General features: G+C 45.9%; 1 protein-coding gene across 7 annotated transcripts in view; it reads left to right on the top strand.

The window, feature by feature from the left end:
- Positions 1–17982, top strand: part of FHL1 (four and a half LIM domains 1) — a 54698-nt gene that overhangs the window by 30555 nt on the left and 6161 nt on the right. Inside the window, exon 1 of one of the 7 annotated variants that reach the window (XM_006212143.4) lies at positions 12774–12919. The exons of 5 other annotated variants lie outside the window; for them this stretch is intronic. In XM_006212143.4, coding sequence (XP_006212205.1) covers positions 12898–12919 — 22 coding nt within the window. In that variant the 5' untranslated portion in view covers positions 12774–12897. Of the gene's footprint in view, positions 1–12773; positions 12920–17982 lie in introns of those variants that run through there. One more of the 7 variants, XM_006212144.4, reaches the window with a different exon arrangement.

The following is a 17982-nucleotide window of genomic DNA, read 5'->3' on the forward strand; positions in this document are numbered from 1 at the left end:
TGGGGAAAAAAATTAGGAGTCTTACTTTAAAAGTAGCAGATTTTCTGGAATTCTGGCATTGAGTTGGGAAAGAATACTGGCTTATTTTTAAATCTGAACTTTTTCGTGACTCAGGCATTGCTGATTCCTGATGTGGGGGGGGGGTATACTTGTAAATTTTGTTTTCATCGTTGAGACAAGAACCAGATAACTTACAGCTCTTACGGAGAGGCAGCAGCACCTTGAAAAGTGTTACAAAATACATCAAGTGTTGGTCACTCTGACAAAATCTATTACATTTGTAAGACAGAAGAGCAGTTAACTGAGAACTAAATTGGTCTACGATAGATTCCGTCCCAAACCCTTGTGTCAGGGTATTAAGTGCAAATTATTTAAAAATTTAAAAAACCCTCTTGGTACAGTTGGAGCAGTGAGACCCTGTGGAGATGAAGGATCTTAGAGCGCAGCTTTTGCCCCTTTTGATGCAGAAAGCACTCCCTAAGTTCCTGCAAAGCTGTGTTGTCGTTCCCTTTATTCTCAGTCCCCAGAATCGTGTCCAGACACTCGCCCTTGGCCCAGGGGGTTGGCTGGATATATTTCCTTCTGGAAGTGTTCGCTCTCACTCTTGAGTTAGCTGGCAGGAGCTCTCTGGAAAGCATTTCCAAACAGTTTTTCTCCACTCCCTGTAGGGGCTAATCCTATAGTTTCCACTTTAATTCCAGCTGCTGTTGCTTGGGTAGAAGAAGATCTCTGCTGTGTTCCCAATCTCTGGACCTTCAAGAAAATTTAATGTTTAAGAACAAAAAGTTAGTATAGAAAATCTTTGGGGCAGGGATTGGGTGGAGGATATGGGTGAAGAACTGGGTGATTAGATATATTTTAAACATGTCAGTAGACCATGAACTTAAACAATTATGTGTAGGGAGTTGTAAAAAGTTAAGCAACGCCCTTGGACAGACACACTACTCTTTAAAACCCGTAAAAAGCCCTTGGCACCATGGAATGAAAATGTCCTTTGGTCTTGGAAGAGACCATTAGGTTGCAAAGGTTTTGATTCCTCTACTACTGACTCGCTCTTTGATCTCGAAAGGTGGCTGACTTGTTCTGTGATGGTTTTGTAAGCACAGATAATAAAACGGATGTACCATCTATAGTATAATACAGACTTTGAAAACTACACCTAGTTTCCATTATAGGTGAAGTTTTTGAATTGTAACATTAATCTGATTTTTTAATTTGAAAACAGTTGTTTTGTGTATGAATACTTTATATTCTGTCGTTTGTGTGAACGGTACCACCCTTAAGTAAATGGTATTTCCACAGATGAGTTAGAAGGGTCACTTTCTTACTGCAAAACGTATGTTTAAAACACACAGAAATTGATTAGACTATGTACCTATTGCTAGCAGGAAGATGGAAAGTTTTCTGGATTTACGATTAGGACAGGTGACAGTGTGGACTTCTATTCTTAGTTTGACCTTGTCCCCTCTCTTATGGCAAGACACTTAATATTTTTAACGTCTCAGTTTATCCATCTATAACACCTGCAGTCTTATTTCATGAAAACAGTACCTGGTTTGTATTTGATAGCATTTGAGGACTTGATGTAGGAGGCATTGAGGTTCAAATTACTGTGTAGAAATTATTTGTATGTTGAATGATAATCTTGACAAATTACTAATTACTACATTTAGAAAGTTACCACTCTGGAGGGAATTGATATTTGATATTGTTGTCCTGTGTGGTCTAAGTTACCATCATAACAGTAGGAAAATAAACCCTATCTTGGCTGTGTTACAAAGGGATTAACTCACTTCTTCAAGTTGTTACTAAATCTCTAGCCCTTTAGACAACAGGAATAAAAAGTGCTCCTTGTTTTATTTAATTTTTCTGGAAAAAATTCTTCTAACTAACCTTGGCTTATTTTTTTCTGTTGTTGAGAGCTTTCCAAGTTACTCTCTTTGTAAGGAATGAAGGATAAACCACGTCAGTTTCTTAAAGCAACTAAAATTACCCTCTACAAATAGCCAGAGGAGTATGCTTTTGATTTTTAGATCAAAGCAAAGAACCAAGATTATGTGGAGCTTGCTTGTTATACATTTGTTCCCAGCTACTTGTGCCCTTGCAAAGAATGAAATATTAGCTAAATATCAAGAGGATTAAATAGCTAGACCCCAAGTAAAGCTAAAATACCCATGGGACTGTTTTCTAAATTCTGTTTCCTTGGAAGTTTAGGCTTAACATGAGGGAAGGACATTCCGTGGCGTAGCAACTGTCAGTGTTTTCACCACGATCTGCTACTAGATTTTACAGTGTGTGGTGTATAAATGTGTTTGTGTTTATTGTGAAAATTTTGTTAAATCATGTGAAAAATGAAATCCACTTGAAAAATTTGAAGACACTATCTACTTAGGTACAAAGCCTGATTTATATATATATATATGATTTATATATATATATATATACACACACACGTATTTCTTTTACAGAGCCTTTATTTTGGTATTACTTTTTAGTTCATACAGTTCTTGGACACATGATTTGATTCGGTTCCTAAAACAATTCTATAGGGAAAGCAGGACAGGTATTCAAATCCCCGTTTTATTGATGTGGAAGAAAAACGAACTTGGCCTATGAACAGGTCAACAGAGGCAGAGAATCTATGTGGGGTTTTTGATTCCACGTCTATGGCTCATCCCTTGAGTTACAAAACAAAGAAGCCAACAAAAAGTTCACTGTTCTTTTCATTAAATAATGCAGAACTTTTATACTGTTGTCTCCATTTATTTTCACATAGTTAATTTGTAATTGGTTTTGCATTTGCTAAAGCTTTCCGAATTCAGTGTCCTGTTTCACAGCTCCTGAATCAGTCTCTTCTCTGTACGTTTCCTTGTTCGGTGTGATGATTTGCATAGCTTTTACTTAGCATTTATTTGGGACATTAAATGAGTAGACAGTTTGAGGTGAATTCGCATTAATTCGGTTTTGTGGCGTTTAATACTCCTGGCCCTCCAGGCTGAGTGGCCACAGCACAGTGACAGAGGAGCCCTGCTTCAACATCTAACAAAAACCCCCATTGACACGCTTTTTAGTGTTTTGCATGTATTATGCTGATTCATAAACATTAGCCGCTCTTCCTGAAGCCTGAACAGTTACTTTTAAAAACGTTCCCTGTGAGATTGGGGTAGGGGCGCAAGTGACATTTCTTTTTCTCGTTTGTCCAGAGAAACGGGGTGTGATAATCTCAGTTGGTAGATCAGTGACAAATGGCTTCAGTTAGTTTTGCGACCTTTAAAAAACGAGTGGGCATTTCAGAAAAGACTTGACTTTTGAGACGACAGACATCAAGCTACTCTTCTGCTTTAAAGGAGGAAAACTTGCAGGCTTCGTTTAAAGCTCTGACGCGGACGGAGTTGAAAGCCCCCTGACGGACTCCCGCAACGACGGAGGGGGCGGTGTGCCTCCAGGTGCGGGTTAAGGTCAGACGGGGCACCGGGTCTGCGGCAGCCACGTGGCCTTGTGCCCAGCTTGGGTTGCCCCGTTATAATCCTAGGCTGAGAAGCCACTTTTCATTTTTTGTAAGTAGATAAAGAAGAGAACGTGAACATCTGAGAGTCAAGCGCCATGTGTACTTTATAGCCTTCCAGCCCGATGACGTGAGGACAGCAAGTGCCTCCTTCCCTCCGAGAGGCGTCGTGGGCCTGCCTGGCACTGAAGTCTGACTCAGTTTATTGTTTTGTAACTCACTGGCCAGGCATTGTGGTTTGGTGCAAAGAGCACCAGACTTGGAATCAAAAGCCACTTCCTGTCTGAGTGGCTTATTAGCTGAGGGTAACCTTAGCATAGTTGGCATGGAATTTCCAGATGGCATCTTCTCCGCGGGAGCAGAAATAATCTGCCATTTCAGTAAGCTTTGCTGGCTGCCGCTTGATCCACTGGAGATCCCTTCATCCTTCTCCTTTTTCTGTCTCGCTTTCCTGGTTCTTCAGTGCAGCTGACCCTTGCTGGGTGTGAGAGGAAGGCAGTCTGATTCAACTCATGGATTACTTTTATTTAACCGATTCATTCCATCACTTTAAACTTTATGTATTTCTTATAGCATTGTTTGCAGTAACAGACTGGAAACAACCTAAATGTCTATCGGTGAGGAGCTGTAAATTGTGGTATATCTACACAGTTGAATACTATGTACATGTTACAAAGTGGAGGCTCTTTGTGTAGTAACAGGGAAAATTCTAGAAAATACATTAAATTGAGAAGGCAAAGTGTAGAAGAGTTTGTATAGTTTCTCACCATGATGTTTTTAAAAAGGGAAAAAGAAAAAAATGTACAAAGCTTCCTATTTTTCATATGCCCAGTATCTCTGGAAACATAAGATGACACCAGTACCATTGGCTACTGATGAAGAAGGGGAAACAGGTGCCTGGGGATGGACGGAGGGGCACTTTTCACTATGTACTCTTCTATACTTTTTCAAAAATAGATATTTTTAAAATAAAATAAATCCAGACACAAAAAAGGATTTTCACAGCAGCATTATTCATAATAGCTAACAGATAGAAACAATTCATGTCCATCAGCTGGTGAATGAATGAACAGGGCGTGGTGTGTCCATACGGTGGAATATCATTTAGCTGTGAAAAGGAACGAAGTCCTCACACATCTGCAACGTGTGTGAATCTTGAAAACACACTAAGTGAAAGAAACCAGCCACAAAATGTCCAGAATAGGCAAATCCACAGAGACAGAAGGTAGATTAGTGGTTGCGGGGGGCTGAGGGACAGGGAATCGGGAGTGACTGCTTATGGCAATGGGGTCTGGTTTTGAATGATTAAAAATGTTCTGGAATTGATAAGGGTAATGGTTGCACAAATTTATGAATATACTAAAACCCACCAAAGTGTACATTTTAAAAGGGTGATTTTTATGTTGTGTAAATTGTATGTAAATAAATAGAATAAAAAACAACTTGGTGAAGTCATGAACATGGAAACTTTAAGAATGACTGTGAACATACAAAATAAGGAACAACTTTCTTAAGTTTCCACCTAAGAAATATTTCCGTTGTAAGACGTTTGACGTGGTATCGCTGATAACACTGGAGGACTTTGTGCCCTTTAGCTCCTTTCACTGACACCTGCCAGTGATCTTTTTGTTTTGTAGGGGAATGTTTTTACCCAAATGAAGCCCTGACTGACAGAATTTTAAGTAAAATAAGTGAACAAAGGATTGAGCTATTGTGGCGACAGGTCTTCCCCAGTCCCTGTCACAAGGAGTGAAGGTTACGGGAGTTTTTGAAAGAACCTCCAAAACTTTTGGACCAGTCTGCCCTTGGTCTCCTCACAGCTGATGTCAGCACAGCCCCTGCCCCTGTCCTGCCTCCCCGATGAGCCAGTGAGCTTCCCCGTTTCTTTCCTGGTATTCTCCTGGGTCACGCCAAGTCACAGGGTTTAAGGAGCCCTTCCTAATACTAGGGGGTTAGCTCTGCAGCTCTGGGGTGAGATTGGTGCACCTGACAGGGCAGCCTCTCCCCCTGGTTGCTCACTGAGTGTTCACAGGAGCTGGGCCGTTGCGGACTGTTGCGCAGCAAGACACCTGCCGTCACAGCATCTGGCCCCATCCATGGGCCAGTCAGATAACAGTCTCCTGCCAGTCTTCCCAACTCCAAGTGCTGTGAGCCGACCCCATCTCGGGGTGGGCATCAGAGTTTGAGCACAGTGTCTTTGGTCGGGGTTGGGTAGACAGTACAGACCGAGGTGGGGTGTATGGCCCTCCCCTCTGGGCTGTCCTGCTGCTGGAGGCGGGTTCCTCTGAGTCCCTGGGACTCTCAGAATTGCTCTCTGCTGCCCCAGTCGTTCCCAGGCCCATAATCCTTGCAGCTGGGCTCTTATCTCTTTTCCACATGTCCCCTGTGAATTGGTAGTAAACTTGAAGCTAAATTCCTCTTTTGCAGGAATCTGCTGCTTGGGACATCTGCATTCTTAGAATGTAACTGAATAAATAATCATACATTGTGCTTGCTGTTGCAAGTACTTACCACTGTATTTCTCATGACAGCCCTGTTCAGGTAGGTACTTTTGTTACCTGCATTTTCGAGATGAGCCAATTGAGTCATAGAGAAGTAAGATTTGCTTGGTCACAACCAGTAAGTGGTGGTGGCAGGATTTCATTCTGGACATCCTGGCTCCAGAGACCATGCCCTTAGCCGCTCTGCTGTGTCCCTTGGAACTTTATAAAATAGATAATCCCATGTTAAACTCGGGCAAATTCCATGTTATTTGTCTTAGAACAATTTTGGTTGTTCATATAGTCTCGTATAAAATTAAGACTTGAGTTTCTTTCGTGGAAGCCTTCACAAATAGTTATGGCCCAGTCTAAAGCATTTCATCTGAATTCCACGAATGCAGTAGAGTCATCACCAGTGCTTTGTTTGGTTTTCCATACCTTAGACAACCTGGTCTTGTTTCCACTCGCGCATTTCTTCTCTTAGATTATCACACTGCTGGAAAGTGAACCCGAAGTGTTGGGGTTTGAGGTAAATGTGATACAGTCTTCCCGAGCGCGTGACCTTCAGTGGCTTCTGCCACTCCAGCCGCAGACTCCTGCCCGGGCTGTGCTCGCGGGCTCCGCGTCCCCGTCGTTCTGTGTGTGCACCTGCTGCTCGGCCTCCCAAGCTCCGAAGGCAGTGGCTCGTTTCCGGGGGCCCCTCTGCTCCCCCAGCAGCCGGGCCCTTGGCTCCGCATCAGTGCTGCTTCCCAAAGGCCTCGCTGTGGCGGGAGAACCTACAAGGTGGTTCATCCACAGAGCGTGCGGCCGCCCCTCAGTCTCCACGGCTGGGACCCAGCGCCCAGCCCCTGTCAGTAAGGAGCAAAAGTCAAGGGGCCGGAGCCCCAGTTCGCATACACTGCAGGCTGTGCAGCGTGACTGGGCACCGAGCCGCTGGTGCCATGAGGAGGTCATCCCCGTCTCTGGGCCTCGGCCTCCCCGTCTGAGAGGAGGCGGTAGGACTGGATGTTCTCCAAGTCTTTGCGAAGGTGGAGACCCTGCTGTTGTGCTCTGTCCTCCCCACGCTCGGACTGACAGGGAACACGAGCTCCCCTTCAGGGCTGTCACAGCCACACACGACAGGGTCACACTGGCCTTTACTCTGCTCTGGCCACTGAATTTTCCCATAACACTGCCTGTCTTCACAAACAGAATGGCTCTTTCCACAGAAAGTTCTTCGTGTTTGCTGTTTTAGGTCTGAGTCTCCGTGGACCCACCCTCCTGGGTCCACCTGCTTCACATCCGGGTTGAGACGTGGCTCAGGCAGACCAGTCATGGTCCTCGGGGGGGCTGGGCAGATGGGGACCGACCGAGTGAGGCCTTCACCTAACATCCCTTCAGTCCTCCAGAAGGCCAGTTGCCCCTGCCACGCAACAGGCAGCTCTACTGCCTGACAGAAATCGGGGCTTTCCAGCTGACACCCAGGTCACGGCTTGGTGTCTTTCCTCCTCCTGTGCCCCCACTGCCACTTCTGTGCACCGTGACCAACCCCACAGAACCACTCGTGTGTTTCCAACCTGTACCCTGAATTCTGGGGCTCTCTCCTGTTTTGGAGTTGAAAACACCAGTGCATACTAAGTTAATGTAGTAATTCCAGTCCTTTGACAGATGAAGACAGAATACATGTTACTAATTGAGATCTCACACCCAGAAGCAGGGCTCGTGAGGTATCATGGTCACATCTCTGGCCAAGGCGGTTGGTCCCAGGTAGCAGCGTTAAGAATCAGGAGATGGCGGGTTATTTGGTTCGCTGTCCTTTCTTGTTGTGGGGGTCATGGAATGTTTAGCTGTCAAGCTTGAAATGCCCATAACAGGTGGGCTTGGTGAATGCCAGGACTTAGCATGATTGAGAGGGTGTTTTGAGTCACGGCACATGGCAACATGGAAATAAAACAGATATATCACAAGTGGGTGGTAGAAATAGACTGGAAGAGAATTTTAACACCTAAAATATGACAAAGATTTATCCCTGTGAGCTCAATTTCATGAAACATTCATTTTCATCTAATCTGATATTTGTCCTACATATTTCCTTCCAAAAGTCTTTCTGATTTGTTTCTTTCTTGTATCATTTTCTCTTTAGTCTCTCTTTTAAGCATCATTTCAGATATATACTTTAAATTTGAGGTCGTGATGGTTGCTTACTTTGAAAGCCACTTGTTCAGTGTTGTCCTGATGGTGATTTCTGGTTAGAAACCCACAGAAACATCTGCTGGGGTGGTTCCTCCATCTTGGTGAGAGTCTAGTGGCAGTACAGGAAGGGGCAGACTCTGGGGACAGGAGAATTGAAAACTGTTACTAATCATGGAGTGACATTTTCAAAAAGCAAATGGCAGAGGCCATGGCACATGTTTAAATGCTTAATCTCTGAGTATCACAAGGAAACTTTTTCAGCCCTGGTGAATTGTGAAACTCACAGGTCTTCACTGGACTGAATTAGCATCTTCAAGGCACTTGGCTGTTCTCAGGGTCTTCTGTTTCATGAATTTTCTCTCATTTGTAACAGGTCTTCCCCTTTCATAACCACCCTTTCCACCACCCTTTCCTTCCCTCTGAAATTCAGAGACCCTTTGCAGGGGGAAGAATTCCAGGTTTGCTTTTATTTGGATCTCACATAAGATAATCGGCCCTCATGTGGTTGGGGAGGGTGAGGCTCGTTTTAGTCGTTGACCGGTGTGCCCTGCATGGTGACACTTCAGCAGTGACTTTGCAAAATATGGCTTGTCAGTAAGAAAAAGTACTCTTCCCACCCTAAAGATTGACAGGAACATGAGATGGCTGAAGTTGCACTAGGCTTTTTCTGGCAGGAGCACATAGGACAAGAAATACTCCAGAGGGCTCAACATTGAATCACACCAACCATGGTGCATGACCGGGTGGCTTAATCTCACGGTTGGAATCCCTCAGATTGTTGGTGGAGGGACGGTAGCCTGACAAAGTTACGCTGAGAAAACGCTTGCAGTGTATCAGTTTCTTAGTAGTTAGGCATGAGGAGAAGAAGAAGAATGTAAAAGAAAAATGAAGATGAAACCTCTGAAAGAGCCACGAAGACTCCGCTCCAGGTTGTCCCCAGCCTCTTGCCTCCGGCCGTGACGAATGGCCAGGAGTGATCTGAGGCTGTTTTCAGATTTCTTCAGTAAAAGAAGACTACGGTAAAGAAGGGTGACCCCGAGCCAAGCTGTGAGCGTGGAGCTCCCAAGCTGTGGGCTAGCTGGGTCACTGAATTTGCCGTGTTTGACCCTTAGGTTGCACCACTTTGAACCTTGGAACGGTGATCCTCCAGGGGTGTTTCTGAGGTCGGGATTCTGAGGTTCGACTGCAGGGCAGGAATCCCAGTGAACATGATTCCACCACAACCTCACCATCAGCCCTGTTTCTCTCGAGGCTTGACAACTGGGATCCCATTAAAGGGACTTAGCTACTGACATCCCAGAAGAACCTGGTTATAAAGTGGGAGATAACAGTACTCCTCTTTCCCGCACCATCTCTGCCTCCCCAGCCCCCCATTACTTCCCTGACCGCCCAGAATCACCACCTCAGAGGGATCGCAGCCCCTTCCCCTTGCATCCCTCTGAGCCATCCTTCCACGCTACCCTGCCCTGCAGTGTCCCTTCCATCTCTCCTTTCTGCTCTGGGCCCACTGTCCTGTTTGCTCTCATCCAGCCGGTGGCCCCGCCATCTCAGCCAGCCCAGCACGGTTCCCGTCCAGCGGACTCCCCTCCTGTGAGAGCCGGGCCGCTCTCAGCCTCCCCTGCACCGACCGCAGAGTGGCTTCCTCAGCCCACGCCACCCCCGCACCGTCCTGCCTCTGGAGCAGCTCTGTTCTCGGACCTTTGCTCACCTGGTACCTTTTCTTGGAATCCCTCTCCCCTCCTCTGTGTGCCACCATCTTCCTCATTCTTCAGGGACCAGGTCACCTGTCATCCCAGCCATCAGGTCTTGTCTGATATGCTCTCTGCCTGTGACAGACCTCAGTGCCACTTTGTACCTGTCTGGTAGCCTCCACCTACCGTGCTGTGGCTTGCACGGGACTCACTTTTGTGTATTGATCTGGGTAGACTGCGAAGGAAGGACTGTCTTTTATTTCTTATTCAATGGAGGCGCTGGGGACTGAACCCGGGACCTTGTGCGTGCTGGGCCTATGCTCTCCCACTGAGCTACACCCTCCCCTCGTCTCTTACTCTTTGTGACCAGCAAAACTGTATTCATCTTATAAAATAAAGGAGTGGATGGGGAGGTGGTATCATCTACAGGTGGAGCCAAAGGTAGGTTTGGTGCAGAATAGTTGGAAGACAAGAGTGTGTAGATAACCTCTGAAGTGAACGGTTCTTAGAAGTGTGCATGCAGGAAGGAGCTTAGGCATTTTGATGCCCAGCACTCACTGAAGAATCCTCCTCATGTTGACTAGAGTGGGAGAGGCTGGAAGGCCTGAAACATGGCCTTCAGACGCTGAAGAGATTTGTTCATCAAACACCAGCCAGCTCCACCGGTAGTATGTAAAGGCGCTGTGTCAACAGTGCAGTGATTATTAAGGACGTTATCACACGTCGTACTGTTAAGTGTGTAACGAAGGTGGCTCAGTTGCTGATGAAACCAGTGACTGTTCCCGTGTCTGCTAAGTAACCGTCAAGGTTTCGGAAGCACTGATCAAAAAGACACGACAAACCTATCAGCTCTTCTGACTTAGAAATTGATTTTTGTCACCTCACAAAGGGCCTTCTCTGTTTCGGTTTTGTGAAAGATGCAGTTTTGTGACTCGAGGACAGGGGCAGTAGGGACACATGTCAGAGCAGGCAGTGGTCCTGCCTCACGAAGTTTCTAGGAAGGCAGGGTTAACCTAGTCAGTATGAATTGTGGGATAAATGCTCCCAGCTCACACTCACTTGTCAGAGTTGACTCGTTAATTAATGGTCAGAAAGTAATTGGCTAGTTTTTGTGTTTTCCCGTGTGTTCCAGGCAAAATAGATTTAGGTTTTTTTGGCTAACTTCGCAAGTGGTCAGCCAGCTAAGAAACTACTCTCCTTGTTCCAAGAGGCCACCTCCTGATGTGTGGCAGGAAACCAGGATTGACTTCCTGGAGGAGAGCAGGAGGGGCGTTTAAAAATACCTTAGCTCTACCTAAAAATATACCGCACTAAAATCCCAAACTTAGGGTTTGTAAAGGTTAATCATTTCATAAAGTAAAAGCATTTCCTCTGGGTGAAAAGTTTAAGTTTGCTTTAGGGGTGCAGCATTGTTCAAGTGGGCCAATCTCCCTGCGTAGTGCGGCCAGCCTAGATAAGAAAGAGACCAGGGAGGCAAGGGGCGAGCACAGTGCCATTTCCTTTCTTTTCCCAGGCTTTTCTTTCTTTTTTTTTTTTTTGACATTAACATCTCATAAATCTGCTGGTGACATCCTGCCTTTCGTTGTTATGTCATTTCCCAGCGAACTAGAAGTTACTGACAGTTTCAGCTCTCTTTTAGAATGACTTTTCATTAAACGTTTGAAGAGCATAAGAATCTTGAAACTTTCATCCATCCATCCATGAATCCATCCATGAAGCATGTATTGCTTCCCTGCTGGCTGCTGTGAGTAAGTAGGAGGACGAGTGAAGCCCAGCCCTCGGCCGCAGGCTGCTGGGGAAGATGCGGGAACAGGCCTGGAACCAGCGATGCGCGCTAGACAAGACAGCGGTAGTGAGGTTCCCAGCCCGCTGCCTGACCCAGAGTCAAGGCCGTCTACTTCCCTTGCAGTTCAATGGTGGAGCCATTTTAGGGTTCCAGGTGGAATTGTGTTTCGGTGTTATGAGGCTTCAGTCACGCTTTTTGCATCTTTTTAATTCATGTTTTCAGAAAATAGTTATTGTGGGGAACCAGTTGGGAAGAGGGTAGAGAGGGCGGGGCCCGGGAGCATGGTTGTGCTGAGAAAGTGCTTGGGGCAAAGACTTGAAAGGAGCAGAGGAGCGACCATGGAGGCTCTGTGCTGCGGGAATTGCTGGGGGACCCCAAGGTGGGGGCATCTGGAGGGCACAGGGCCAGCGAGGAGGCCGGAGGGGGATGGGGCAGGGCTAGAGGGCCCTTTCCCAAAGCTCTGTCCTGACTACCGGCCTCCAGCCATCGGATAGCCAGTTGAGCTGTGACCACAGGCCAGGTCGCCATGGTTTTGTGGATGTTTTTACTTTTATTGACCCTGACAGTGAAAAAAAGAGCTTGTGTTTGTGGGACAGAGCATCTCCCCGGACATAATAGGCAGCGCGCGTCTGTCTCTCTGTCCTGCCCTGCTCCCTCTGCCTCCGGGAGATGTGAGGCTGGAATGGCTCTTTCCAGTATTCTGCTAATCTCTGGTACAGTCCCAGGAACACAGAGATCATGCTCTCCAGCTCTACGTTCGTAGAGTCTCCTCCCTTTTAATTACTCTGGTAACGTAAGTCTCTCTTATAGTTACTTTTATCATTCGCAGCACAAAAAACGAATTCTTCAGCGGACCGAATGCAAGCTCTTGAGGCATATAAAGTGGACTAATGAGGGTGGCTCAGCGTTAAGGTATGCCAGAGCTGAGTCCAAATTTTATTCCGGTACAGGGATCACTTTCTATGTGGCCTCTCTGGCTCTGGAGCTAATTTGGATGCTGAGTAGCCCCACAGGTATTTATATGTAGTGTTTGGTATTTTTACTGGGTCCTATTCTTCTCCCTGGGATCACCTAAAATGGTTAAGAATTTTCTAGTGGGATTAAGGTTGTGATCTCTGGGGAGGGGTGGGCCATCTGCTCTCGGTTATTTTTGTGTTAGCCGCTTCCCCTTAAATGTATGTTCACAACTGAGCCACAGCCTTATCAGCTGGGGTCGAGGGAAGATTGATACTAGGTGCTGCTCCTGAACTTGGTCTCTGAGCCATGGCTTCCCATAGACACTCAGGTAAAAGCTTCTGTTCTTTATCTTCTGTCGAGCACAGTTTTATTCAGGCAGTGAATCCATCCTTTGTCGATAATTTTGATGAAATGATTTTCGTCTTGTCTAAATAGTAAATAAGTCACAGCTTGTCTCTGTTCTGTCTTTGCCTTCTTCTAATGCCGTTTCTCAGACAAAAGATTATCCTTACCTCAAATGAAATCAGCAGTTTGAGTGGCTTATTTTTTTAAATATTTAAATATATTACTGTATTGTACATTTTCCAGGACATCGTATGAAGCTGTGAAAGACTGTGTGAGAGGAAAGAGGTTTTCTTTGTTGCTGTTAGGAATTTTTTTTTGTTATTTGTAAGATACAAGTCTTCATTTTGACAGTGCTTTAAGCGGAATTTAAAGTGTTTAGAAAAGGTCAGTCGAATGTTGAGCTGGAAGGAGGAAGATTTAGAACTAATGAAATTCCATACTGACATAACCACATCTTCTTTTCTGAACCATGTTTTTAGTCTTCCTGAAGCAGTGATCCTTTTGATATGAGATATAGGTTCTTAATTGTTCTTACCAGAAAGGGGGGCAAAGTTCAGACTCTAGACCATGATTACCACTTGTTTTATAACCTGACATTGAGGAAGCCCTTTGGCCATGGACAAGACTCCTCAGGACAGGAGCCGAAGGACTGAAGAGAGGCCAGTTTCCCCACAGAGCCCAGTTCTCCAGAGTCAGCCTGCTGCCCCTCTCGGCTCCGCAGCCAGGAATGTCGCTGTGGCCCTGTTGCCCGCTGCCTGAGTAACAGCCCTTTCTTAGCAACCGGGCACTTTGCCCCATCTCCCAGCTGTCAGATTAAGGGACGGAGTAATTATCAGCGGCAGTCTTTTGGAAGAATTATTTTCGAAAACTTGTAATTGCGTGTCGATGTATTAACAATGGGAATACTTTGGGAAATTTCTGTTTTGTTGCTTTAAAAAACAAATGTGCTGCAGTGGAATGTCCTGCTTTGAGGAATCAATACGCAGTGTCTTCCTTGTTCCCAGGTGTTCAAGAGCTGGGAACCCCCCCCCCACCAGAGCCATTTTACAAACATGGCCCCACATGCCCAAGGTTGTGGTCATTGGCCAATATCCCCGGTCCCTGGGTGCACGCAAACTAGTCAGCTGTACCCCTTGTTCCTGTGGACCTTGAATGTGTGTTAACTGGTGAAGTAATTCTCCATTTTATTTACTAATTAAATGACGGAATAGGGAAGTGTATTTCAAAGGGGACACATTTATGACACGCCCAACCTTGGGTTTTTAAATTGTACCAAATCCCGGTATTATTCTTAGATATATAAATCCAGAGGCTATAACTGTGACTAAATTAGACAAATTTCTGACACCTTCCAGATGATTTTGAAAACCAGAACTGTCATCTTGTGTTGCATTAGGTTCCTAGGTCCACAGAAGCAGATGAGAGAGGGGACCTCCCAGAGAGAAGCCACTGTGCCCTGAAATGGACGAGCAGGGAGGTCACAGTCCGTTTTTAGGGACCGTCCGCATACTGACGGGACGTTTCAGGAACAGGACCTGACCATCTTGTGATGGGACACTGACAGTCTGCCGAGCTCTCTAGGTTCCTTCCTTTACCCTCTGGCCTTTCGCAGGGAGTGTGACCCTACGCCCTCCCTGGGCAGGGATGGATGGGACCAGTGGGCCGGCAGGACAGGCACTGGGGATGCTCCAGAAGCAGCCGAAATGTGGTCAGAAGGCCCAGTCGATGGGGAGACGGGGCGTTTAGCGCTTCATGTGACCACGAGCGACCACCGGGCCCACGTGCGGTCCCCAGGCTCAGGGACCTGAGTGTGGCCTTCTGCGCGCGGTCGGTCTGGAGGGGAGGGCCCTTTGTGACTCGGTGTGCTGTGTCCACCCCTCTGCCGCACAAGCCTGCCTGCTGCGTGGTCACACGCCGGGTGACGAGCACAGTGGTGTGCTGGACTGAGCGGTTAACAGACCAGGAATCACCCACATTTTCCCCCATTTGAGTTGCAGTTCATTGTTTACACTGGACAGTATCCCACTCGGGGAAAGCACCTGGTTAGAAAAATGCTACTTAATTGTAATATTCATTTTTTTCCTTAAATTTTCTTATTTTGAGCCACTTGGATAGGAGGGGAGGGAAATGAATATTAGCAAGAAATACATGAGAGAAGGTATATAAAACAGAAAGAAGATTATTAAAGACAAATTGGATCCTCCCTGATGAGAGGTTTCTAGTAAAAAACCAAATGTTTCAATGTTATGTCTCTTCTATGTGTATGCGATTAAATAGAAAGCCAACACTTTTTATTGAGATACTGAGGTTTCTGTAGGCCCCTACCACCATGTTGAGTGTAGTTCAGGAATTTTCTGAAAGAGGAAGCTTGTTTATTAAGTAAAGAATGATGTGTCTTTTGAAATAGGCATAGCAAGAAAGTCAGGCTACCATCTTGGAATAAATACTAAAATTTGATCACCCTGTCACGTCTCCAACTGCATTCTAACTGGCTGAGTCTATAAGGAGCGTCAGTTAGACATCAGCACCTTAGGGTCACAGGAGCTGCCCCCCGCTTTTCTGAAACAAGTCTTTGTTTTAAAATGCTTTTAATAAGAGAGGTTTTAGAAGCTTAATGATGGTGACTTATCTCCACCTGTCAGTCAGCGGGCACCAGCTGTGTGACCCATGTATCCGAGGCCTGGGATCAGGCCCCCTGGGGCTCCCAGGGTATTTTCCAACTTTCCTATGATAGAGAAACCTCATTGCCACACAGGGATGAGGGCACACTGTGAGCTAAGAGGAGTCTGAGAGCTGTCCTAGGGCAAACGCGTCCCGGGCAGAGACAGGCAGGGAGGCAAGCAGATCATGGCAACGGGTCAAGGCGAACATATCTGGAAGTTTTGGAAGGTTAAAAGGTTTCATATTTCAGGTACTTAGAAATTGCTAAGGGGATACAAAAAAATTCACCAAGAGATAAACACAAACACCTAAGTGTATGTGATTCATGAAGAGTAAAGAATGCCCCAAACGAGAAGGGGAAATGCCATCTTCCGTTTTCCCTCTATTCTCTTATTTCTAACAAAGGGAGAGAAAGGAAAGTAGAGCTTTTCTCTCCTAGTGAAGTCACATCTTAACTGTAGCTCGTTTTGGTGGAGCCTACAAATCAGAGTATTTGCTGCCTGTCTGTCTCAGTTTTGTCATTTGTAAGCTGTTTTCTTAGAGTTGTTAATCTCTTTAGAGATAAGTAGTAACAGAACATTTGCTCTGTGCACACTGTCCATATTTTATGCGAAGTGAGGTGGTAACTCTCATCACAGGAACACATTACTCCGAGTCCCCCCTAAGCACACTGTGTGAAGGTTTGAAATAGTTTGGGACCAAATAATTGTAAGGTTAGAAAAACACGAGGTAAGCTCATTCAGGTTGCCCAAAGTTCCACTTAATAGGATTTATTGCAAAAAAATACTAAAGTTCATGAATTCGAAGTTGACACTGTTAACGTGCTTTAGGTATTTCCAGCCTGTTTACTTCTTAGGCAATGAAGCCTCCATTCCTAGAAGTGCCTATTTTATCTTGACAGATGAGTGTTTCCACACACATGAAAAAGGCTTGAGTCAGCTGTGGAAATCTGTTCCTAAAGGATATGCCCTTTGCAGTCTGTCTCTCCGTCTGGATGGAGACTCTTTGGCTTTAAGCACACAGTGCTGGGGAGTATGGGATGACCCCACAGAAGGAAAAAGCAATGTTCCCTAAAGCTAGGGCTCAAAGACACCAAGCGGACTGTCCTTGGTGGTACCGTTGACCGGGGGTCACTTTTCCTTCTGCTTGGTTTACAACCCCGCACGGTAGGCGTGATGGAGTGGTGAACAGCGTCACCGACTCCATCTTCAGCACACTCGGGTACTGCCATGTTCATGGTGAGCCATGGATTATGTTACCATCTGGATGCCTAGAAACTCTGAGCGAGTTGTGTTCTAAAACTATGAAAATAACCAGTGCAGAGCTTGGCATTGGTAAATAATGGTTGGAAAGTGCGTGGTTTAAAGGTGGGAAAGACTTGGCAGGTAAGATCTGTCTGGTACTGTGAACTGCAGTGCCTTTCCTTCTCTCCAAACCCTCTGAAAACGTTTTAAATAGAATTCACGGTGTTTTCTGGTGGTTTGGTTTTTTGGTGGGACCTGAGGACTCAGAAATCCCACAAGATAGACCTCTCCTTAGGTGGGTCTCTGTATGTTACTTTAATATAGAAATATTTAGAATCAGTTTCTTCCTTGAACGACCTCAAAAGAGAGTGCTAGTAAAATGAGTAGGGTTCAGACGTTTATTCTACCTAGAGACTGGGAAGGGGGAAGGAGGGATTTTCAAATAAGGCCCAAGATAGTCTCTGAAGGGCTAACCCAGCCGTGGTCAGTAGCCACGCTGGAAGCCAGTGCTGTCTGATCTTACAAGGGCTGGTTTCCTGCCAAATGGCATTTAGGAGCCACTGATAATTTAATTTCCTGGCACTTACTGTTACTGGAGATTTATTTGGTTTCTCTGCACAGCTCTTAACAAGAAAGTAAATCTTTGTTGAGTGCACAATTTCAATATGGAAAAGCTAATAAGACAAGGATTTTATGTGACATGTGAAAGAGCAGCAAGAGTGAATTAAGGAGAGTGATTTTCAGCGTTCTCTCCTGTGACAGGCACTCCTTCCTGTACACACAGGGGCTAGACGGTTGAAAGGCTGCCTTCCACAAACAGCGCGTGGTCCAGGGGGAAAGACGCTGGTTTCATCGTGGCTCTGCTTTTCCTTTCTAACCCAGTTATGTAGAGGAACAGCCCAGTTTACTTTTTGGGGCAGAAGTGCCAGTGAGAACCAGTCTGCAGTCTCAAGAAATCTCTGAACCATGACCCAGCTGTCCCCAGCACGTGTCTTTGCACAAGGATGTCACTGCTTTGCTTCAGTTGTCAGTTGCGCGGAGAGGAGGGTCTGGGGGTGGGGGCTGCTTGCCTGCCCTTGTCTGGAGGCCGAGTGCTCAGACACAGGGTGTGGTTTCCTTAGCTCACTCTGCTGTTTGGTTG

Source organism: Vicugna pacos, chromosome X (genome assembly GCF_048564905.1).
Source record: "Vicugna pacos chromosome X, VicPac4, whole genome shotgun sequence".
Classification (NCBI taxonomy): domain Eukaryota; kingdom Metazoa; phylum Chordata; class Mammalia; order Artiodactyla; family Camelidae; genus Vicugna; species Vicugna pacos.